At 38.5% G+C, this 25,677-nt stretch overlaps 1 protein-coding gene and 1 long non-coding RNA gene across 2 annotated transcripts in view; one reads left to right on the top strand and one right to left on the bottom strand.

Annotated features, from left to right (window-relative positions):
- The window catches only part of CMC1 (C-X9-C motif containing 1), a 41,290-nt gene extending 38,624 nt beyond the window's left edge, over window positions 1–2,666 (bottom strand). The window contains exon 1 of the mRNA XM_048076073.2: window positions 2,483–2,666. Coding sequence (XP_047932030.1) covers window positions 2,483–2,507 — 25 coding nt within the window. The 5' untranslated portion in view covers window positions 2,508–2,666. The remainder of the gene's footprint in view (window positions 1–2,482) is intronic.
- Window positions 1,598–25,677, top strand: LOC125184277 (uncharacterized). The gene is made up of 3 exons (XR_007168034.2): window positions 1,598–2,371; window positions 4,378–4,544; window positions 14,495–25,677. It is a non-coding gene; the product is annotated as an uncharacterized lncRNA (long non-coding RNA).

Here is a 25,677-nt window from a genome sequence, read left to right as displayed (position 1 = left end):
TTAATGAGCTATCAGCATGTATAAAATGAATGAAATCCTTAAAAACTAACAAGACAGATCAAAACACAACAGTGATTATTCACTATTTCAGAAGTTGCAGAGCATGAGGTGTTCTGACACGAATAGAGACTGAAAGCCTTTTGGTTACAGTCACAAAATGATTGCTGATGTTATTCCGGATTTTCAACTAAAGAACCCTTTCAAACTATTCAGCATTCTAAAACTCACCGGAGTGCCCCAACACATCATCCATTTCTTAGTTCTTTTCCCTGAACAGTTCTCTAAAACGTGCTGTCAAACAGCTTTAGGAAATCGCATTTATCCTTTTCCTTCATGTTCCCAATGGAGGCCAAAGACACTAAGAACATCAAAAAGGTCAAGCCAGTTTAACTCCCCTCATGATGGGGGTAATTTATGTTCTTAATCACTGGTGTTATCTAAGGACATTTAATTAAAAGGTGAGACTGTTCTTCTTTTTACATATACATTTTTCCCCTTTACTGACTGACTTTACACTGCTGTTATCTCCCATGACTTCTTCCTATCATTCGAAGCCAAAATTTCACTCCTTCCAGTATACTCGTCTAGCTCTGTCTTACTGTCCATTTCATTTCAAAACAAGACCCAACCCTTCTGGAAGCCCAATTTAGTCCTTCCACTGATACACTGCCGCTGTATTTAACTACCTAGATTTCCACATGACCACAAAACAGTCAGAAACACACACTTCAAGTAGCTTACGAAAATGATTACGAAATCAGCCTTTAACCCCTGTTTTTAAGGCCCCTAAGACTAACCAGGCTAGGTGCCAAACCCTGTAATTGTGTATCTAAGCTACTGTCAATAATCTTACTTTTCTCTTTAAGCACTCATGAGTCCTCATATAGGGATCCAGACATCACTATTTGAAAATGACAACTAAAACCAAACGCAAGTTGAAAAGAAAATGGGCTAATAACCCACGATTTCTACTACTGAAAGTAGCATCTTCCAATGACAATTTTAGAAGTGCTGCATACAAAAAAAAACTTCAATGCTGGGCAGCAGCACATTCATTCTTAAGAAGGATAAAACAAAATCAAGTAACACAGAATTTTCTTGGAGAACTCATCTACCTATTCATTTACTGGGTGTAATCACCTAATAACACAGCTACAGTTCCCTCCCTAACTGTGGCTGTCCAAGAACTCCTTCCATACAAATCATGGCATAATTTACAGCTTCTATATTCTGAGCTTCAGAAGACTCCCTGATATTCACTCCCTACTGCCTGGCAAAGCCATGAGAATATCCGTGTCTTTTATGACCTTAAAATGGAGCATCAGTCGTGGTAACAATTTACTAAACTGTGATTCTTCCTATTTTTCTCATACGTGAGCCAAGAAGCAGTTAACGATGACATTAAAAACCACCGCACCAGGGTATCTGAGTTAACACCTTACTGATACCAACAGGGTAGCTCACACCTCTTGCAGCTATTGTTCCACTTTCTCTACAACCTCACTTAGACCTCTCTGCTTTCAGTTCACGTTCTGAGGTTTTCAGCAGAGCCGTAACAGCCAGGGACCGATGGCTGGGCTGGGGGAGGTACGTAAGAGATACCGGATAACAGGGTAGCAGATTTAGAGAGGTGTCAGTAAGCAATGCCACTGCTTAGCAGATCAATCTCAGTATTAGTGTCACTGTGCGTATACCCAAGGTACACCCTCAGCAGCAGTACCGCTGCTAAAACACAACTATAGCACGGGCTGGGAGGCACACGTAATGGCATTACAGGTGTAAATAAGGAAGTAAAGCAGTGGTATATGCCAACATTTGGAGCCATCCTTTTTGGTACACAAAGAACGCACAATAGCTTAATTTAAGCTACCGTAATTACTACAAACCTCTTCCAAAGGACAACAGGGCGCAGAATTATGTTGCGGATGAACAACCGCCAGCTGAAATACAGCTGTAAGTTGCATAACATTTTCTTAATTCTGCAACACGTGAATGCTTAGATGATACTACCACCACCAGAGCTTGGCCACCATGACAGTGCCCTGTTTGCGGGGCCTGGGAAGCCAGGCCAAGCCATTTCCATGAGAAGCGGAAAACCTGGCCGGCATCCTGAGGATGAGATGGGGCTAACCAAGGAGCAGCCGCGACTCCAGCAGCTCTGGCGAAGGCCAGCTGGGCGTCGTGACCTCCTGACGGCGGGGCCTCGCTCTGCAGGAGGACAGGCCCTCGGACACCGGCGTGCCCCGCTCAGGCCGCCCGAGGGAGGGGGCGGCGGCCTGGAAGCTGAGGGGAGCCCGAGGGGCCGCCGCGCTGCGCCCCTCCCCCAGAGGCAGCCCGTGTGGACTTCCCTCAGGACCCTCGGGCGGTTGAGGTGAAGCACGGTGGGGGGGGAAGAGGGAATTTTTTTGGGGGGAAAGGGAGGTTTTCGGGGGGGTCCGCTGAGGCCCGCCCACCAGCCAACGCCTGCGGCGGCCGCCCCTACCTGCAGCGCCGGGGGGAGGCTCCATCTGCGCCCCGCGTTACGCCGGCGGCTGCGCACTTTGCGTAGCGAGACCCCTCCGCTGCGCAGGCGCGGAGCGACCCGGCCCCGCTCTCACCCCCCCCGGCGCCGGGCGGAGGGCGGCGGCGGGAGCGCGCAAGGCGGCGGGAGGGAGCGGGGGCGCGCGAGGGTAGGGCTGAGGGAGCCCGGGCGCATGCGCGGTGTGTGGGGGGGGGGGCTGCGAGATGGCCGCCAAGGGGAGGGAGGGCAGGGCTGAGGGAGCGCAGGCGCATGCGCAGTGTGCGGAGGGGTGGCTGTTTTTCAGCCCTTGTGCCCTTCATAAAAAGGGCTTCCTGGCTCCGTATGTCTCTGGGACCAAGCTCCTGGGGCTGCCCCCAGCCCATCTACACCATAGTTATTTAGGGCGTATGTTTTGTTTCCTTTTTATCATCAGTTTGCACAGTTCAGGATAAAGGTTTTCAAATTTTACAGCGCGTCAAGGACATGCCATTTTTTTCAAGAGTTTTAAGCAAGACATAAGGCAAGGACGTAACGAGCAAGGGCGTAATGTAAAACATTGCATAATAAATGCCAGCGATCAAAAGGTCAAAAGAGGCTTTTGATACAACATCAAGAAATTATGGGGTACTACTAGTTACCTGATTGTTTCTAAAAAGACACGGGTTTTAAGGCAAAATTTGAAGAACGGCATAGTTTCTTACTAAAAATCAAGCAGATTAGGAGGTGTGTTGAAAGAATGCACTTCGTTTTTTGCATAGTGCCACCAGAAGTTTGGTACTGTTCAAACCAACTAATTGATCTGTTTGTCCTTTTGGTCTGCCTGTGTATTGAGACGTATCTGAAGTACACTTTCAGGGTGGAGGAGTAATTTTGGTATCTTTTATTTATGAGTCTCCAGTATGTTTAACTGACCAGTCTTTCTTTGGTTGCACGGTTGATCACTTTGAGAAATGAAACATGGAATGAAAAGCTGTAAGGAAGTACCATACATTCATAAAGCTGAAAACATGACTCCCCAGAAACTAAGAGAAATTAAAAACAAGGATATATAGTAAGAGAGGAAAGTCAAGACTTGTTTTAACAAATACAATCCAAAGTTTCAAAGAGCCTCCTCTCTTTTCCTACCAACCTCTTCTGTGTTTTTGGCAGACAAGTGGTATGGAAAAACAGTTCGTTTAAGCTGTAGCCTCTTATGGAAGATGGCAAAAAAAAAAAAAAAAAAAGCAAACCAAACCAAAAAAAAAAAGCATTAACTTCACATTCTTAGATAAGTCAGAAGTCCAGGAGTCTCCCTCAAGCACCATTATATGTCTTGTATGCCTCTGGAAGATAAAACATAAGCAAACTAGAAATGATCACTAGGAAGAAATTTGATCACAATGGCATTTTATTTCTTCTTATACTAATTTTCTTTAAAATAAAGGTCTGACTTTCAAGTTCACAGTTTTGTGGTGGTTTTTTTTTTTGTTTGTTTGTTTGTTTGTTTTCCTAGATTTACATGATTTTCTCCACATGATAATTCAGTGTTTTCATTTGAATGTGGATTGTTTCAACTAGAGGCCACACTAAGAGCCACGTTCTTCGTGCTGATACATTCACAGAAATTAGTAGAGCGTGATGTAGGCAAAATCTTCCACACGATTGCTTTTGGTTTTACTGATCTAGAGCATTTCTGTTATAGAGCATTTAGTGTCTTTGTGATGTTCTGTTTTTAAAACACAAGTTTGATCTCATTTCTTAGAGTAGAATATAGGTATTATAATTGTTTTCTGTGATATTAAGCTATACCACTTTCAGTTAAAGTTTACACACTTATTTGATACGTAAGTGATCTGGGCTGTGAAAATGCAACATACCCGTTTATTTATTTTATCAAGGTTTTTCGGTCTATGCCACTTCTGCAATGAATGTAAGAGAGTTGAAAAAACAGATGTCAGCCAATCTGCGAAGTTATGTATTTGCAATGAGAGAATACAAGAAAACATATGATGCAAAAAGGAGCTTTCAGCATGAAAACCAAAAAGGAGAGTGTACACTTAAAACAGTAAGTTGAAATAAATAAAAATGAAATAATTGAAGTTAGTCATATTTGCTGCTCTTAGTCTCTTGGCTAGTAGTATTTATATATGCCCTGTAGAATAAGAACTGTGAAGGTTTCTTTAAATTGAAGAACTTCGAAACTAAATGTCAGCTCTGTGTATTGTATTCATTTGATTGTTTTCAGAGACGGGATACTAGGCTAGATAGAACTTTGCTTTGAAGTAGTATTTCTGTTCTTTGATAAAGACAATAAATACAAAGAGAAATATCCAACAACTTTGTAACTCAGTGAACCTGCACTGCCGTGCTGCTTCTTAACGCTATTGGGCCTGGAAAGCAAAAACAATTTTCTTCTGCAAGTCTGATTTTCATGTGTGACAGGAAAGCATGAAGAATTCTAAGAATAAGAGAGGTCTTCAGGAGAGAAAAACAAATAGAAAAGGAAAAAAAATACAGAACAACTTTGTTTTGGAGATTTGATGGGCTGAATAGTTTTAAGTGAGGGAATGTGGAAATGGGTGTCTGATGATAGTCTTACGCTCTTTGGGGCTACTGTAAAGTATTGGAAATGAGAAAGTATCAGAAAAAGTGTTAGACAAGTTATTAGAAATCATGACAAATAAGTAAATGAGACTGACATTATGTAGAGCAAAAATAGCATAAATAAGGCAGTAAGACAGAAACTGTCCAGAAGGGGCTTTAAATTAAGATAAATAGCTTGTATATGACTCAGGAGTCATTGTGGTGATAGCAAGAGATGTTACAGTGACTAACTCAAAGATACAAAAATATTTTTTATAGCTATTTGAATGAATATAAACAGAACAATTTTCACAGCCAGAATGAAAGAGATTACAATGTTAGAGATGTGATAAGAGCCATGTCAAGAATTTTAGTAGATGGATAAAAAAGCTAAATACTTTGCAAGTGCATATTTTGCATACTTTTATATGCAGAGTAGATGTAGATAAGATCACCATTCTATAGAATTCTGTATATAGAGAAAAGATAGATTTACTGCCTTCCTTCATATGGAAATGACAGTTACTTGAGCTCCGTCCAGTGGGAGCATCTGAGGATATAATGGGATAGTTTCATTAAAAAAAAAAAAAAAGGAAACAAAAAAGAAAAAGAAAAAAATGCAGAAGGTGGGATTCTTATAAGCATGAGATCTATCTCGCATCTTATTGCTGGAGAGAGTTTTGAAATGACATTTGGATAATATAATTTGTGTTTAGTCAGATCTTTAAAAATATGAATCTTGCACACATTCTGCAGCCCTGTGAAGTTATGATGAAACGTGGGGCTTTTGCTGTGTAGCTCTTCTGTACAAGTTATTACCATATGCTTCATTTAATTGACATACTTATCCAGAAAACATGCTTAATTGGGACGTTTCCTGGGGCACTGATGTAAGACTATTGGTCTTACATTACTTGATACACACAACTGCTACTTAAGAGGCTCATAATGGGACAGTGGCTACTGCTTAATAGTATCTGCCCCTGGTTAGTCAGTGCTGCTTACATCTTCTCTCTGTTACAGTCTCCTGGAACTTGCCTATATAAGTAAAATTTTCCAAGCAATTAATTCCCGCAGGGTAAAATATTGTGTACTCTGGTGAAAATAGACTCATGATGGTGGTCGCAATTTTGATGATGATTACAGGGGGGAAAACCTTTTAATTTCCCTATAGTCTTGAAGGATGCTAGAGGTAATGGAGAAGTTTGGTTTTCAGCACGTCTTATGAAATTAAAAATAAAAATATAGTCATAAGTAGTGCTGGATTGCAGTTATTTCTGTGTTTCTAAGATTCATATTGTCATTTGATTAGTTAATCGCTCATTTTCAAAGGTGTGAACATATTTTCACACGTCAACCAAGACAGTGTTAACAATGAAACTATAGATAGCAATAGAGATTAATTATCTATTGCACAAGTCTCTGCACCTTGTTCTTACCAGATAAAGAGACTCTATCTGTCTGCACACAGGTGTGATTTTTTTTTTTTTTAACTCCAAACAATAGCCTTGGTCAAATGAGTTCAAATGAATATTTTCAAATGGCACATCTTCATCATGTTTGCTGTTAACATTTTTGATCTCATTTTATGAAATGTGACTTCCAGTAAAAGGCTGTGATTCTTTGCTATGCTTACCCGTGTGAAATACATTCAATGATAGGTGAGAGATGTGGGGGAGCTTTAAATGAGAATTAACATTTAGAATCGAAGACATTTCCTCCTCAGCTTAAGGGAGGCATACTTTTACCAAAGCCACTGTGAAGTTCAAGGCCTTATCTGCAGTTGCTTTCTGAGATTTTCACTGACTGGAGACATCTATTCTAGAAGAGAGAGAGAGATGAAGGATGAGTTTGGATGAGTTTGTAGTTTTTTGTTTGTTTGTTTGTTTGTTTGTAGTGTATGTTGGAACATTTTATATTTATTCACCCACAGAAAATTAAACCCATCTGTGTGTCTGGTTTCTAAATGTTTAAAGATCAGAGGTATTTACAGCAGAATATACTATTGCATGAAGGTAAACCACTAGGCATGTTGAACTATTTCTATCCCATCTGATTAATCTATAATTTTGCTTGTTCTAAAAAATGGATACTAGTAGCTTGCAGACCTCTGAACCTGCAGGCCTGTGAAGTCACACCTGAGACTCTTGGACTATCTTCACAGTACGAGCATTAGCGCTGGGTTACCTTGGCCTCTCTCTTGCTCAAAGACCTGCAGTTGGTGTGTCTCTAGGTGGCAAGCTCTCCGGTGGCACTGCCTGTTTTGAGACTCTGTGGCCTGTCTCTTATCACTTTATCAGAAATGAAACCTTTCCCTTCGTGGGGTAGTCCTTTCCACTCATGTGTTGGGGAAGTTGGAAGCATCCAGTCAGGGTGACTATTTACCATCATTTCTGTTTGTTGTCCTAGCAAGAAGTCACTGAAGGAGTATCTAGGGAGCTGGCCATCTGCTCAACTAGAAAAACGGCATCAAATAATAATTATGTTTGCCAGTCACTAGTAGATCTAATTGCCAGAGTGAAAAACAGTTTGATTCCCTTTCTTTTGCAAAGTCTGCTCACAGCAGCACAATCTTTCATTGGCTTTTGTTTCCTTAAAACGTCCTCTTTTATCTCAACAGATTCAGATATACCCCAAAGCTAAAAACCATATACCAGGTAGAGATGACTGGACCGGCATCAAGATTTTCAAATAATAGTAGTTCAGTAGTGTTAAAGGAAGGGGAAGGTCCACCACTAAAACAAGCCAGTCTCTATCTCTTTCATCATGTGATTTACCCTCTTTGCAAGAACAATTACTTTTCAGGCTATGGTCAGATTGTTTTCTTGTCTAAATACATTCATGGAAATTATAGGTCAACTCTTGTATTGGAGGTTTTATTTAGAAACTAATTTGTTACCACATTTTGGATTTCTGTCTTCTTCCTTCCTGTGCTGCATGCAGTCATAAGTTTTCTTTCTGTTCGTTATTTTCTTTAAAAAGCTACTTAGCAATTCTCTTGCTTTATACTTTCTCTCTTTTTTCTTTTTCTTTTTTTTTTTCAATTAACATAAAGACGGGCTAATTCCTGATCTTAAATGTTTCAAAGACCAGGCTAAATGTGTCTTCTAGGCTACAATAACCACTGCCTGATGTAGTCCCCTGTTTGTGAGCTCAAAGTAGAGCCATCTAACTGTCTTTTTATTGGTACTAAACGGACCATTTCCTGAACACTCCATGGACTGGTTTTGGTTTGTTTCTTCTTTTTGTGTGGCCGTGGAGAACATCTTTATGGAAACAAGCTCTAAAGTTCAAAGCTACTCTCCAATCTGTTCATCAGCGTACACATTTTGGCTACATCCTTAGTCTCAGGGGTTGTTACCAATATATAGAAGGAAACAGAGACTACTAATAGCTGGAACATGCTATGTAGTCAGTCTTGTTTGAGCACTAGCCTTGTTTGTACGAGTTCTTTTTATATAGTAAACCCTTGCTTAGAAATGCAAATCCTCTTTATTTCTGGATGATTCTCTTAAGAATTATTATCTATTTCTTCAGTTCTGGGAATGTTTGCTTCTTATGGGACATGCCAATGTAGAATGACCATTGTGCCGTGAAGTTCAAGTGTAATAGTTGCTTGGTTTGTCTTTAAGCCTCAAAAAGCTTTATAGATAGGGAAACAACAGTACAAAGAGTTTAAGCAGTTTGCCCCACATTGTGGAGGAATGTGAGTGGTAGGGTGAAGATGTGAAGATAAAGCTCCTCAATTTATAGGCCACTAAAATTGTGTGAGATCAAGCACTACTCATAGTTCAGGAAAATTAGGGCTAAATACAATCCAAGGTTCTGCATTTGGTTTAGTGTCATTGGAAATGTTAAGATCTGAGTCATCAGGGGCAGAAAACAAAGGTGGTGAAACAAAAACTTATCTACTAAACTACATAGAGAGGGATGCAGAAATAAACAAGAAAAAATGCCATAGCTGACTGTGATTCTGATAGTTTTTAAAAATCTGTCAGCACGTCTTTTTTTCAATGGATCAAACTCTGCATATTTATCTTATAGTAAATTTATAACCTTATCCGTACCCAAATTTGCAGTAGGATAGTTTTATGTAGTTATCTAGGATGTTGCATACACATACCTCCTTGCATTACTTTGTTGAGAAGCCTGTGGTTTTTTGTCTCTTTCTCAATAAAATATCAAAATCAATCTGAGATACTGTGATTTATGTTCCTTAAAACTTGTAATAATGAAATATATTCGCTACACTTGTTACAAATTCAAACTTGACACTTAAAGACTGATAAACAGGATGTGAGTAGAGGAAGATGCTTTTCCTACCATGACCGATATGATCAAAGCATGTTGCTTTTATAAAAGCTTTTCCCCTCCCTTTAGTTTTTAGGTGTTTAAGGGTGATGCAACAATAATAATGCTGAACACTTAGCGTCTTCATATTCACCAATCTGGAAAATTCAATCTGACTTGAACTTTAGCAACAGAACCTCAACTGCTACAGAACCTCAACTGACCAACACTGCTTCTGTGATTTATACTTGCTGAGATTCGGATGTTATTGCGAGTTAGTATTGGCACCATAACCTGAAGTTCAGTAAAGGGAAGAAAACTCTTATGTCCCTCTTTGTGTTCATCCATTGTTTTGGAAATCAACTCCTTAGTTGATAGCATCTTACCTATGCTGGGCAGTTAAACACATGCCTGTTTGTAAATACATGTGTCTTATTGTTGAAGGCAATTAAGTTATTCTTGTCACACATTTTTGAGCTGAGAAATAAATTCTCATTGCAGCAGCAAGCAAACGCAATTTCTATCCCCGTCTCCCTTTGTAATGCTCTTCATGTAACCAAGTATGGTTTTATAGCTGCTGTACTTTTATCTAATGACATTCATCTCAGTGTTAAGAGAGCACTGAATGCAGAGGGAGGAGATCTGATCTGAAAACTCAGCTCTCGACTTACATTTCCCCACAATATGATTCTGGTATGTTTTTAATTATCTACCTTACAGGGATACATACATTCTGAAGAAATAGAGGTTTCATGCAACTCCAGTTCTGATGGGTTACTGGTGGGGTGGCAGCAAGGGATAATTGCAGTTAATATGGCAGACTATAGTATCATCTGTAGAATTGTGAGATATATCTCTGATTGATTAATGTGACGTTGTAATACATAGAATCCAACTGAAAGCTCAAAAGGTATATCCTAGTGATTCCAGTTGGTTTTAGAAGGGCGTAAGAGCCTGACAACTTCGACATTCCAAATCATTTGCTACAAAGCATTTGATTAACCTGCTTTACAATAAACTTTCAATTTTTGTTCACTACTGAAAGATGTATAAGGATATATAATATAATGAAGCTGGATATAAAAATGGGTACTCACGGGAAAACCTTGGCACAGCTAGTAAAACTAAATTTATGAGATCTTGGAAGTGCTGGACAGTTCTGAAATTCCAGTGACAATGGTAACAATTTTAACTTTTGGCAAACTGAAACTGGCAGTTGAGTGCAAATGCTATGATTCAGGATTTTGTAGTCTATCTCTTTGTTCAATTAAATAAATGTTTAAGGTATGACCCGTATTTCTTGACTTTTCCTAACAAGCTGCAATTTAGGATTATAGATTTTGCATAAGTAGCTCTATTATTTACCTATAATTCTGCATTAGTATGATCGTTGTGCATTACTAATGTATTTATTTGTTAGCATCAGGAATTGGGATCTGTTCCTTCAGGCATTATCTTCATATCTATTCCAAAAGTCTCATAGTATAAACAACTGGAAAGACGTAACAAGCAGAATTAAGTAAGTGGCAAAGAGAGCAAGAAAATATTACAAATACCATATCTGGTATGAACAAATCTACTGCATATCTGTTAACATTATACATATGTAATAAGCGTGGAATGCAGTGTATGTATTCTATATATAGGAATGTAATTCTATTTTCTACCTATCCCATAGAATTAGGAAAGAAGCATAGCAGCAAAGAAGACATGATTGAACAGTGATGTGTCAATGAAAGTGTAACTAAGGTTTAGCTTTCTGTCATGTTTTTACATAACCAGGGCTAAGTGTTAATCAGCTCAGAAGAACTGGGATTTTTGGTTGGACTATTCCAAACTGATTGTTTCTTGGCAGTTTTTTTACCCCACTTTTTATAACACCCTTTATTAAATTTCAGTGACTAATTCACATTTTAGATAAAAGAATACTTAGTGCTCTAACCTTTCAATAAGGCTCAGAAAGCTAATCATAACATCTCTGAGATTTCCCAGAAGTTCTACAGCAAAATATGGGAGAGCAAATTTCCTATTTCTAGTAAATTAAAAGCTTGAAACAAACAGAAAACGATTCCTTTAAAAATTAAAAATTATGTAAAATAACATAGAGAAATAGAAAAGCATTTAAAAAAAATTAAAACACCCATCCTCGCAATCCTTCTGTTTTACTTTGAATGGGAATTTGGAACTGTGACTAAATCCCCTTCAGAGGATAAATCAATTTCTTCCCAAGCATTGTGTTCTATGACACAAACACGTAAATCTCCCTCAGTATCATAATTTGTATTCAGTTAAGTACAAGAAGTTGATTGCAGAGTGTGATGAATCAATTCCCATGCTGGGATAAGCTGTAGAAAGAGGAAGCTAAAGTTTGAATTTCATCATTGTCTGATATGGAACAGCAGATTAGGAGTAACAGCAAGATTTTAACCCCCGTGTTCTAAAAAAAAATATTGTAATTTCAGAATAACTTTTTTTCACTTGGCTATGCTGCATATTTTTGGTAGCAATTATAGAAATAAAGGTTTTGCTTGTTTTGAGGGTTCTCACCCCCTGTTTAGAAAAGATGTCAAGACTTGGAAATTTGCATAGCTTGGTATTTGTTTCCTCAGCTAGAAATTATAGCAAAATGGAGACAGCCAAGTTATCTGGAGAAATCATAGCACCTTTGGAAAATCACATTTTAAAAAAAAAATTATCTTTTTAACGAGGTTCTCATACATCTTTTCTACCACTGCTATTTCATGGATAAAAATAATTCTTTTCTATTGCATCTGTGACAGCTTGGCCCTTTGTAATGTGTAAGGATCACTTTTTGCCAATTTTAGCAGGAGAAGAAGCAGTATGCTGTAAAACTTGATCTAACACCTCTTGCAAATGGTATTCTTGTTATGGTTCCAGTTTCAAACCCATTGGTATGCCAGTTATGCTGTTGACCAGTATCCACTAGTTCCGAAATATCATTCACTTTCTACCACGGTTCATCTTCATTTTGTCATATTAGTTGTCTTCGATGCCACCCTTTGTTGTCCATGAAAGTTTTTGTTTACATTTTTAAACGTGCAGATTTGGTTGGTGAATGGCACCTCATCTGTACTGAAAAATGTATGAATGCACATCAGGTGTGTGGGTGAACTGGAGTTTGTGCAAATGCACTTTTACAGTCCCTTCATGTTCATCTGCCTTTTTGCTTAGCCATGTACACGTTAACTTGCTTTTTATCATAAAAAGCAATCCCCAACCTAGAATGTCAAAAGTCATTAAAAAGACTGCATATGCATGGGAGCTACCATTTGAAAGTATTTATAATGCATTTGCATCTTTATGTCAGTGATGCTGGTTACTAATATTGTAATGGAAAGTAAATAAGTAATTTTGTCATTCAGTTCTTGTACTCCTTGAATTGACTAGAAATAAGATGGGATCATCAAAAAATTCAGAGAAAATTTGGATTTACTTTTTTTATTTATTTTTACCTTGTACTATGGTTTACACAAGCAGGAATACATGTTAATTAAAAAAAAATAAGTATTTTGCTTTACCTTTAAGCTTCTAGAATAGCATGATGCTCAAGAATGTCTCACTGATCTCGGCTGTAGATTTCATTGTGGAAGACAAAGCTGCTGGGACCATCCTACATAATTGCAAGCAAAGGACCTCCAGGAAGGTGTAACCAATTGTGATAGCAGTTTAAGCCATGTTCTTACCATGTCTTCAACAAAAATAGAAATATTAAGGATTGTTCGAAAGATATTGTTACTTACTTAGCTTTTTATAATTAAACATATATATTTTGAATAGTTTAGCATTAAACCTTAAATGACTGTTCAGGTAATGATTAAGATGTCCATCTACTGAACATAATTTGTGCTGAATTCTGTATTATGTAGGTGAAGTTCTGCCTCAGCTAAAGCCCAGCTAGAACAAGACAACTGTACAAATAGAGTTCTTTTGCTATCAGTGGAGCATACACTACCCAGTTTATTGATTTTCTATTCAGCAGACCAAGTTCTTCTTTGAGCCTAAAGAATTCAAAATGTCCACTTAAGCACAGTTTTTCCTCATAATTTTATTCCATCAGTATAGCAAAAAGCCACAGTGTATGACCATCTGCAAAATCTGAGTGCCAACCAAGTGAGGCGCCTGCAGGCTTCCAGCTGTGGAGCTCAGGTTGCTTGACAGAGGTGACGTTGGGTCTCCAGGGTCGAGGCCACAGAAGGCACCTTAGGGAGACCTCGTGCGGGTGATGCACCAGCCCAAGGAAGCTGAGAAGCAGCTGCAGCGAGTGCTGCTCGCCAGCCTACCTGCTGGAGGTACGGGGCCATGGCAGCTCGGCGCCAGGGTGGAGGAAAGCGGCAGAATCTCAGCAGCTCAGCTCTTGCCAGGTTAGGGAATGTGTAACAGAGCAGCTGTTGGATGTGCAGTGACAGTTACCACGACCACCATGGCTTTGCTGGCTGACAGCATGTCTCCCAAAGGGGGGTAAAGCTTGGGCTACTCTAATCAGATGTTCATTCGGAGAAAAATGAACTTTCTGTCATTCAAGTCCTTGTGGGTACTGCAAAGAGAACAAAAGAATACAGTCATTAAGAAAAAGTCACTGGCTACTGACCTGCCTGTCAATATGCATTAAAAAATGTGATGCTACTGCTGAGAAACTATCAAATTTGCTTTGAAGAGCAATGCTAATGTCACATATGAAGTCAGAATTGGTGTTGATTTGTAACAATCACATTGGAAACCAAGAGAGGCTTTTGTTTTCTACTGTGAAGGAGAAATCCTCCACAACAGATACTTGCTGTTAACAAGAGAGAGAATCTGCTGCTGAAACAGGGAGAAAACAGAGGGCGAAAAAGGCTGATGTTCATTCTAGGCATAGTCTGCCTGTAGTATATTCCTTACTATGCGCAAGAGCAATTAGGCTCTGGAAATTGGCCATAAACCCTGAGAAAGGATGAACACAATGTCACAGTAGTTGCTTCAAAGAGGTGCGTTTAGCCTGGCTCAGGAAGGAGCTGGAGTCTGCAGTGAAGAGAAAGTGGCAAACAGTAGCGTATCTTAGGGCTTTGATTTACAGCATCTCATTCGTCTTAGAAACAGTACTACTGTAAATCAACCTTTTTTTTTTTTTTTTTTTTTTCCTAGGGAGCATCTGCAAGGCCCTCTTCAGAAGACATGCACACCCCAGTTACGTTTCTGCAGAATTAAATTGATATCCTGTTTCAGAAAAGAAGATGAGCTTTGTGGTCTCGCTTCAGCTTTTACTGTGTTTGATGTATCAGAAATACCCTTTCTTCTCCCAGCTTCTCACACATGATCAGTCAGACGACTACAGTAATTCTATAAGCGTTGTGCTGTTCTGGCAAGGTGGTTTTGCCATAAACTTCTTACTGCTTTTTCATTCTGTTTCTCTCTCCTCCAGCATTTACTTCAGACCACTTATGACTTCCTCAGTAAAAACTTGTTTATGTAGACATGAACAATAGTTGCTAAAAGCAAGGGTTTTTGTTGTGGTTTAGATTTTTAGCTCTTTTCCTTACATAGTTGTGTATGCTATGCAGCTTCTACATTTTTCTCATATTTTGATGGTTAGTCGGAAGGCCATATAGACATCGGGGCCTTTGGGAGAGATTCTTCCTGTTTTTCACGTGAAAGCAGGTCACTGCTCTTATTGATTTCTGGACTACCAGATGTAGTATGTGTCAATGTCAAGTTTTAGGTCTCCTCTTGCGTTGGTATTGCTGATATACAACCCAGTATTTGGGTTGTATGGGGACAGGCCTAGGTGATTTTACTGTTAGAAGTATCAGAAAACCAGAAGTGCTCTTCTGTTTCTAACTAACCAATCTTAACATTGTTCAAATGTATTTAGAAAGTTCATTTGTATAATCTTGGTTGTTGATTTTTTTCCCTTCTGGTATTTCCAACAAAATCCAACAAAGGACTTCCTTTTTTACTATTAGGATTAGGCTCATTTCTGGAATGTTAGGATTAGTGTTACCCATCCTAGAAAAAAAAAAAAAATCAAAAGGGGGAGGATTATTCTCTTGCAAAACTGATGATTAATGATGACAAAAATATCCATGGGGAAATATGTAAAATTATTAAGGTGTGTAGTAACTAAATGGTGTTTCCTTTAAGATTTGTATAATCTGTGAGAAATACAGAAAACTTTTTAAAATGTTGCAAAACTTTTAGCTAAAAATATATGAATTTCTGTCCAGATCTTATTGTAAATATTTGTCATATGAATGAAACCTCAAATTAATTTCCTTGGAGTTAAACTGCTTTTCCTAGCAGCACAGGCTGGCACTATGGATGCTTTTCTGCTATAAGATTTGCTGGTAAAAAAGCGTTCTATCGGTAATCGCATGGCTTTCAAGCTCAGACCTTTCTGATCTCAGCTCGTTCCCAGTAGGCCCAAGTCACTGGCACTTCAAGCACCTCTCAGTTTCCCAGCTGTTTTTTGGAAATACTTCTCCTCTTGTTAGTGTTCCACAATGAGACATTTGAATGAAGCCACTTAAAGGTGCTGGGCATGATGTCTAATTTCATGTTATAATCTGGTTTAGGAAAGAAGTTCTGGAAAATCACAGCGTATGGGAAGGAGGGACAGTGCAAACTCAGGTGTGTCACTGTTCCAGGAATAAATCTGTGCTGAACTGCACTACAGGAGTTGGGTAGGAAAGAACTGCTGCAGTCCTGTGACTCCTGTGGGGAGAAAAAAAAAAAAAAAAAAGAAAACAACCAGGAAGGCCGGATGCCCACTAACACCCACCACGTTATGCAGCACTGAATGCTGTTCTGGCTGGGAAAGCTATCTTCTCCCCATTGAATAGCACTGGATATTTTGCAGCACGCAGAAGTGCAGAGCAACAGAAGTATCTTTGAGGAGAGGATCTCAGAAGAATCCTATCCTTTAAAACTACTCAAACCTTCCCAAGAAATTTAAGAATACAACCCACAGAATAAAGTGGGTATGTTTATTAATGACATTCTTTATTTTCTTCTCTTCACTTTCACTCTCTGGAGACTGCAGCAGAAAGCATGTGACCAGATAATTGCCTCTCAGATAAATTCTTAAATTAACAGTCTGTCCTTGAGAACGTAAGCAAAACTAAGAGTACCTTAAGAAACCCCAGACATTTCCAAATGTGTGTTTGGTGGGACAGGCAGGTAGTATTTCTTCTAAGCATAAATTACTGTAAAAAAGAAGAGGTATGTTAAACCCAATACTTTTATGTATAAAATAGTAATAATAATAATAATAATAATAATAATAATAATAATAATAAAATCATTGGAAACTGATCTAGGAACTCATCATTCATCTTACAAGGCTTTTGTCTGAAGTCAGCATACAAGATGCAATGCATTGAATGTCTAGTCTAAAGTTCAGGTACAAGAGAAACTAGTTCAACAATTCTCCAGGTATGGAGAGAGAAAAGGACACTTCCGTACAGATTTATTGAGCGTGGCTCTGAAATGACGATCTTTTGGGGCTATAGGAACAAACTTTCTCTACTTGTGCCACATCACGTGTGGCACATTACATTACCTTCACCCAGAGATCACTTTTTCCAGTACAAATGGGATAAAGTTGCCAATCAGGTACTCTGTAAGCCATCTTTATGTGGATGAATCGATTATTTTGTCGTGGTGAGACCCTTTTCTGGACTGCTTGGGAAGAAGCTCTGACAACATCATTGCTTTAGAGTCTGATAGCAGGGTAAACTCTGCCTACCTTTAGCAGCTGTCCTCTTTGGACTGTTTTGCTTACGCTGAAGCAGGGTCAGTCTTTACTGCATTCCTGTGACCTACTGTACTCAGTGGTCTGTGCTTCACAGACAGACTTTGAAAAGTGTCCCTAAATACTCACTGTGCTTGATCTGAGGCAAGATATGATTATTTCAGAGTTTTCTCAAAATCTGAACTGGAACACTCCAGGCAGTTTTTTAGCATAGCTTGCTGTTATGCTGTTATCTTTAACGATAACTGCCCTTTATGTATTTCATCTTTCTGATGAACCTTTTCCATATTTGCAAAAAGGATTGTTGTTCTACAGCAAGACATAAAAGTGGCCATGTGAAGATTGGTTCTGTAATTTTGAAACTGTGAGTCTAGAGGACAAGAAATTGAGGAGGCAAACTCTGCAAAGAAAGGAGACAGTATATGACTTGTACCAGGACATGACACAGCTCTAGAGATAACTTAAAGGATTACCACCAATCACTTTGAAGCATGTGAAACCCCTACCGCAGTAGTAATTGCAGTGGCCAGACAGCTCTGTTTTTTAGTGGGGGAGCACAGATTTTCTATCCATCTCACTGCAGCAAGGCAGTCTATTAGGCCTTCTACTCAGCTGGAGGGGAGTACAAAGACAATTGCTGTCCTGATCCAAGCATTTGTGTTCAGTTGTTTTCATAGGCTGTTAAGTATCTCCTGGAAGTAGTACTGTTGGTTGCCAAAGTGTCTTATTTTGTGAAAGCAGTAATATGTCCAGTCCATGCAAACTGCAATTGCTCAGGCAATAGTGAGCTTTCATTTCTGCTGCTCAGGTACTTGTGTAGCTTCATGAGCTGGGTTACTGAAGAGTGAGCTGGGAGTCACTGGAGAACTATCATCTTTGAAACTTTACTAGTGCACATAAACAGGCCTGAGGAACAGCTTTTGAAAAAGTCCTTTCTGATGCTAACACTAGTCAACACTAGTTGCTTTCTAGGCAACTCAATGCCAAAGTCAGAGAAGTGCGCCTATTCTTCTCCTGCTCTCAAATAGCCATGGTGAGTACACATTTCTCTTTGTGTTTTGAAGCCAAGTGCAGTAAGCCTGAATTGAAATACATGCCCTGGTTATTGCCGTACAACTCAGCTAGCTTTTGCCTCAAAACTACCTGCTTGTTACTGCTGATTGCTCAAAGATGCAGCACTGATTTAATGACCCTGCATACCTGGGTGATGACTCCTCCAGCACTGATTGCTCACTGACTGAAGGCAGTCAAGGGTGACAGGCATCCATAGGATGATTGCCATTCTACAGCTACAAAAATGACTGATCTGGAGAGCAGGGGTTAGATTGAGGATCTCTGAACTGCAGAGAAATGGCCATTCATCTCTGGAATGGTGGCTGCTGATTATTTTTCTGTGTTTGTTTCACAGTCCAGTACCACTGCTGAATGCTTCCTTCATAGATTAGGAATGTCCCCCTACTGCATGGATCTGGTTGTTGTATCCCTATAGCCTTGTATGCATCATTCACTTCTCTTGCTTTCTCATTTTCACTGTTTGTTTCCAATATCTAAGGATTCTCAAATTCAGAAGAGTTGAATGGACTGTCTTTAAGCCTGGAAAAGAGAATTCTACCAGGCAAGTCAAGAGAATAGTGGAGAGGATCTGGGGATTTAACAAAATGGATGGTATTTTTTAAATGCAATATGAAGTTACAGAATGGAGAAAAGCTATTTTAGGACTTCCTCCTTCCCTGGGTCAAGGGCTAGTAACCTGCACTGCTTTGAGAAAACATTCCAGCTGACAGGGGACTGGCCTGAGGAATCAGGGACACTCGAGATAAATACAAGCTTCTTTCTCTCAAACCTCTTAATGTAATTGGTAAGGAGAGTGAGCATTTCATGCGTTCTAGTGAGTTTAGAATGTCCATGGCTGTCTGCCAGCATAAAAGCACTGATATTTTTTTCTCGTTTAATCCTATTGTGGTGTTACTTTCAGTTTAACTCGTAATTACTCACTGAAAGACTTAGTGATGGAAACATTCAGAGTTGTGAGAGAGGTTATGTAACCTTATCAGTCATTTTCTGTTTGCAGCAGATACCGTAACTTTAATTTTTAGTAATTTGAATTATTTATAGACAACTGGCCAAAGTATGTAAGCTTCCTATCAAAGTTTAACTACATTTTTTTTTACAAAAATGACTAAGTTATATGAAGCTGATTAGCAAAACCTGTGGAAAAATACTTTTGGCAAGAGGCTAGCTTAGGACATATTTTATGGGCTTGTCCAGAGATAGCATGTTTTTGGAAAAAGATAATTAGGGTAGTTAGAAAAATTATAAGTAATTCAGGCTATTTATGTTGAGTGGCAGCATGGGAATAAACAGTGTCTGATGAAAGATGGCACAATTTTTCTTCTTACTTTAATTGCATGAAACATTTTGTCTTTGTGTTGGTTCAAGATAAAAATATAGGAGGCTAACATTTTTATTTGGTACAAGGGGAGAGAGGTAGAGAAAGAGGAAGAAAAGAATAGCAGAGAGATACCATAAACACATTGGCAGAAAATAATATAATATTTGACGTCATAAAATCAAGTAATATAGAACCTCCTAGTTTGAATAAGCACACAATATTTTTATAAGTTTACTATTTCAAATGTTTGCATTTGGATGAGGCTTTTTTTTATATTTATTTGGTTCTGCCTTTTCCTATTTTTTTACACAATATTTGTATTAAGCGTATTATCTGAACATTGGAAAATGTACATGAAGTAAAGTGACAACGGTCGTTCTGAGGCTTGCTGAAATTACCTAAATTCGTTGTCCTTTGGATAAGATCATTTCTTGTCTCATTTTTTGAGTATTTGCTTGTTTTCCTAAAGTGCTGAATAGCAATTCTGATCTTCAGTGCAACAAGAACACCCTGCTTTTTGACCACTGATTAGTCATACAGTAGGGAGCAAAATGTGTTTCTGTATGTTTGCTCTTCTGTTGCTGTTCCTTCATATTTTCCATGATTTGTTTGACAGCATGTTATATAGAAGTCTTATCTAGTGGTTCTTAAAACAAAAAGCAGACAAACAAACAAAAAAATACCACCACCACCAACATACCTGTGCTTGGTGAGGAAATTACTCCTTCTAATTTGAAGATCCTAACCACCCCAAGTCGAGTCCCCAGAAGTTGGTTGTATTATACACAAATGCCCAGTAGAAAAAGAATCTGTACTACAGATAGTTGCCACCTCAGAAACCATTCTAAACTGCAAGAAAAAGAAAATGGAAAATAACTGAAGCTCCAGACAAATTGGCAGGCTGGATTGTGTAAATAAAATGGCCAGCTAATTGTATTCCCTGGTGAATCCAGTCCAAATGGACCAGACGGGTTGAGTGCATAATAGAACACATGCACCACGGTTTGAAAATCTCTGGGAATACTGAGCTGTCTTGTGCCACCCCTGATGGAGCTGAAATTGTAGTGAACAGAATGCTGGAACCATGTTGTATTATCAGAGGACATGGAACCACTTATTTGAACTAAACACTTAGTGCTGTCATGCTGGTGTGACAGAAAATGGCACTAAAGCACAGCTGAGTGGCTATTTTTGTCTGGATAAATACTCCTGTTTGTCAAGCTCTGTCTTCAGATCTGCTAAAGCACACAGGTAGAGTTCAAAATTAGACATTAACAACTTTACTTTATGCTAGCTCAGGAAGAAGTATCACCTCTTTTTTTTTTTTTCTTTTTTTCTTCTTCTTTTTTTGGCTATGTGCAATTCCAAATGTCTAATAAATTAAAGTATCTGTGTTCAAGTTATTCAAAGATGATAGCTAAGCCTATGTTTCATATTGTATTCCATAAAAGCAAATCCTGTATAAATTTACTTTTAGTTTTATTTAGTTAGTCAGTTTTTGGCATTTCTGTTAGTGGATGTAGTCTCCAATTTAAAAGTAAGAGAAGGTATTAGCTAGGTAGGTACGAGCATTGTTGCCACCAGTAAAATTATCCATATGGTGCTTGAGCACTTTGAGTTTTTGCTTTTGTGTCCCAGAACTAACTACAAAATATAAACTATAAAAAAGGTGGGAGTTACAGATACTAAGGCTAGAGTCTTACTGGCTGAGCAGCCAGGCTTAGGATAAAAGTGGGAGTTCAAGGTTTCCATTCCTGAACTAAAAGTCTGAATTTAATATTTGCTTAATACTTCTTTGGTGGCTTTTTGTCATTAAACATGGCTAATGTTGGCGGTCATGTCAGTTAGGGGAAAACCGTAAATTAGGGTTCCTGATTTCTCTGAAACATTTTCGGCAAGTGTGTGAGGATGGGCCTTTATCCTGTGACATGTTCATGGCTCCTTGCACCCGAGGAATGCTCTGTGGTGAGCTGAAGAGGATCAGTGGGAAGCTGTTGCCAGTGTTGGGTGAGAGATCCAAGAAAGAGTAGATCGATGGTAGAGAAATGCTTTGGGCAAATCTCAAAGCACCACAGGGGCACAGCTGTCGGTATACAAGAGTGAGTCTCAGTGTATGGCCTACCTGCGGCCTACCGGCACAGAAGGCCTGTGCTTCCCTGCAGGACAGCTCCTGGCTTTCCAGCAGGACTGTTCCAGCAGAATTTTTTTGTTTCCAAGTTGATCAGTAATCAAAACTATAATTTTAAAAAGGGATTTACCACATAGAACTGGGAGAAGGGGCTAAATAATACTCCCTTGAGTATGGTTAATGGGCATCTCTGCCTGGCTTGGGATTGAATCCTGCCGATGTTGCCTTGAAGCCAGGAGTGCTATGCCCTGGGAGAACAACGGGAAAAGATTAAAACAACGTTTTCCCTCTCTGGTCCCCTAAAGAAAGTGCTCGTGGATTTTCATTGCACTCTTCCTGCAAAAGAAGAGAAAATAGCTTGGTCATGAAAAGTAGTTCTCTCTTCCCCATAGTTTTCTTTCTTTTCAGTTGAACACTTCTTTGCTTGACACTGATATGTGTAGTGTAAATAGTAATATCCAAGACGTCAAACTTACAAGTTGAGTACTGCTATAAAAACATGGCTTATTCGAAACCTCTTACACTCACAATTTTAAGAGTTTCTATAACCTGTTTTTAAACTCTTCATGATACTTACACTGATTCACAAGTGTTGCTTCTGAATGTTTAGGTCAAAACATAGGAAGAGGCAGAATATCTTCTAAAAAGTGTTGTTTCTGAATGAGGCATGCATTTTACAGCCAAATTGTGTGTGAGTATATGTAGGGAAATTTTGACCACTGGTCAGACTTGAGCTGACTTCTTGGAAATCTCTTGCTCATTGTCTGGTAAAAGTATTGCCAGACAGAAATTAAATAAAATAAAACCTATTCATTGAAATGAATAGATTTAATACAGTAACATCTTGGCAGAGATCCAGGACAAAAGGATTTTTCTGCGTTGTATTTCCCTGGTTTCGTTTAAAAACAGATTAATAGCTAAGGCCAAGATCTACCAAGTATTTCTGAGTGCATTTGGTTAAATCCTCTAGTCCCAGTTATTAAATTTAAAATATACTGGATGGATATCAATTATAATTCTTGAATACAACTATTCAGTGCAAAACTTGGTCTTCCTAGTAGCTGGAAAACATACATAGAAAAATACTGAGTTATTACGGATGTGGACTTATTTTTGTTGATGTCATTGCTCATGGTGTTGGTGAAAAACAAACAGGAAGACAAGCTGAAGATAGGAAGGCAGCAAAGAGGAAGTGTGATGGAGAATCAGGATAATTTGTGTCCATTTTGCTAGTTAGTATTTTTATGTTTAGAATTGGAGAGGATTTTTAAACATCATAAGCATATTTGAAGTTAACAATGACAGTTTTATAGTAATAGTTGTAAACGCCTTGATAAATTTAGCTTATCAGAAAAAGACTAGGGGGATCAGAGAAAATACAAAGTGATTCATGCTATATGTACCCACTAAAGAAATACATTACAAGATTCAGGAACTAAAAAACAAAGCAAGTCAAAAGAAAATGAGCAGTATGCTCCAATTTTTAACAAGCTCAGTAATGGGTTCAACATCAATCAGTTATCCAGTCTAAATATTTATTTCTTTGCTTCATATTCTGTAGCTCAAACAGAAATTGTAGTCCTTTTTTTGCGTAGCAAGTCAGCCACAGTAGACAGAAGAATTCCTTCAAAATACCATAGAATCATAGAATCATTAAGGTTGGGAAAGACCTAAGTATATAAATACGTGAAACTAATAAAAGGTATGGACAATCTGTAATAGATTACTTACCTATCTAAATCATGAGACCTAACAACACTGGTGGAAGTAGAGGTGGATCTGCTAAGAATGCTTAACTCTTGAGAAAATTTAATTGCAATCCCATCTCAAATATGTAATTTTTCATGTTTCTACATTTTATTTAGGCATAATATTCTCTCTTTAGTCTTTAATATTTTTCTGGGTTAATACAAATGTCATTTATATTACAGTTACAGCAAAAGTTCTGTTGTGCTGTGTACACTATTCTTGTCACTGTGTAGATATGCTTACAGTTAGGGTGGCCTGACAGGCCTTTTGCTTTGAGATATAGGAAGCCATGCAGTTTGAAATTCTTCCTCGTTGAAGTCTTCTTTGAAGCTTGCTTTTTAAAAAAAGTTGTAAAACAAACAAAATCCATCTTTTTTGTGGAAGTAGTGTAGGGAAAAATATGTGTTTTTTCATCATGTTTATTTGCCTGTTTGCTTAATTGCTGCTTTGGTGAGAAATCTACTGCCTTGATGTTTGTTAACATTACTGTGCAATTTTCAAAAAATTTATTATGTACAAATCTGTTGAAGTTTGGTGTAATTTCAGTAAGTGCATGCCTCTAGGGAATGTATACTTTAAACAGATATGTCTTACCATTTCAATTTCTTTCTTGCATGTTCTGTTTCCAAGATCCAGACTGGTACTGAAATAAACTGGAATCTTTCTGTCTCTTGGGTGTGTTCATCCCTGGTAGGCACACAGCTCCAATTGGTGCGTGTCAGAAAACACTAGGCAATACTCTGAGCAAATCAAAATACAAGACTGCCATGAATTTAACGTCATTGATTCTTATGATCAGGACAAATGGGCTTGGTCTGAGAATATAGCATATTGACACGTAAATTGAAGAGCACAAGAGCAGGATTTTTTATCCTGTTTGAATATCTACATATTGACTCTTTGTTTTTTCCTTTATTCAGATGATGCATTTACTTATTTATTTTTAAGGAGAAGCAAATGCTAATATTTTGAGCCAGTTGACTTGTAAATCTGTTTAATAGACTCCTCTGCTGCTAGGCTGCATCTTGTAACTAGTAACACTGACAGATACCATGTCAGAATTGCTGTATGTTCCTCAGGACAAACCCAAAGCAAGTGTAAACTTCATTATGTATTGTGCTTTGTACACAGTTTTACACAGCTTTTCCACAGGCTACACAGACATTTCCAAATGTATTTCCTGAGATGGCTCACTCTTGAATTACATGATGCCAACCTAGAGAATTGACAGGAAGTAATTATTCAGATTCTTCTAAATTTTTAATTTTTAAAGCACATTGTTATGTATTTCCCTACTAGGTAGGGGTAGGGTAAAGCATCTTCTTGGCAATACTGGAATGCCCTGAGGATCCCCAAAAGCCTTTTAGAGAATATTTTATTTACTGTGAGGAGGACTTGAGATAACCCTTTTAGGTGTCTGCAAGATTTGTAAAGTATGGTGAGGACAGATTGGCAGTGGATGCCTTCATCTCAGACTTTACTGCATAAGGTTTACTGTGTATGGTTTCAGGCTAATGGCAATACTGTGAGCATTAAGAGTGTCTTTGTAACATTAATGTTGATGATGTGGGAGCTAAGATGGAGGGCTGAGACTGAGTCCTAAAGATGGCAATCCATGCAAAACTCAAAAGTAAGCTTCTTTCTTTCCTGCTGCTCTGTGGTACCTAACAATCTTGTTTTACATATTAAATCCCAAGAAAGAGGTGCTAGGCAAAGGCTTAGTGTGGTGCTACTGGTCTGAAGTGGTGCCAAGGTTAGGGCTGAATACAGTACTATTTCAGAAGTTCAATGTTTTCCCTCTTTTCCAAAGCATAAATAAGCAGTGAAACATTAAAGAAAAACAAACAAACAAACAAACAAACAAACAAAAACCACCTTTGTATTTCACAGATTTAATCAATGTGACATACTACTACATAAATTTAATTGTGCAATATGAATGAATAGATTTTGAAAAAAAAAAAGTGTATCCAATTATGCTTCATTTCTCAGGATATAGTTAAAAAAATAACTTTGTTCATGCCATGTTCTTCTGAGCACATTAGATCGACACTATTAAAGAAGGAGGAAGCTATATATCTCTTCAGTAGATCTGTTCACCTGACCCTAGCATGGGCAAGAATCAGTTTCTAGTTTTCCCACAGAAAATTTCTGTGACAGACCACCTGGAGGGGAAGCTTCACAGGTACATACACATTTACAGATTTGGGGAAGTCTTTGGTCATTGCCTGCCCTTCCTGTGCATATCTAGGGCTACAGCTGGACTGAACTAAATGCACAGGTGATTGACTGAACATTTCAAGGTATAA

Source organism: Anser cygnoides, chromosome 2 (genome assembly GCF_040182565.1).
Source record: "Anser cygnoides isolate HZ-2024a breed goose chromosome 2, Taihu_goose_T2T_genome, whole genome shotgun sequence".
NCBI lineage: Eukaryota > Metazoa > Chordata > Aves > Anseriformes > Anatidae > Anser > Anser cygnoides.
The sequence above is the reverse complement of the archived record's forward strand: the minus strand, read 5'-3'. Positions and strand labels throughout refer to the sequence as shown.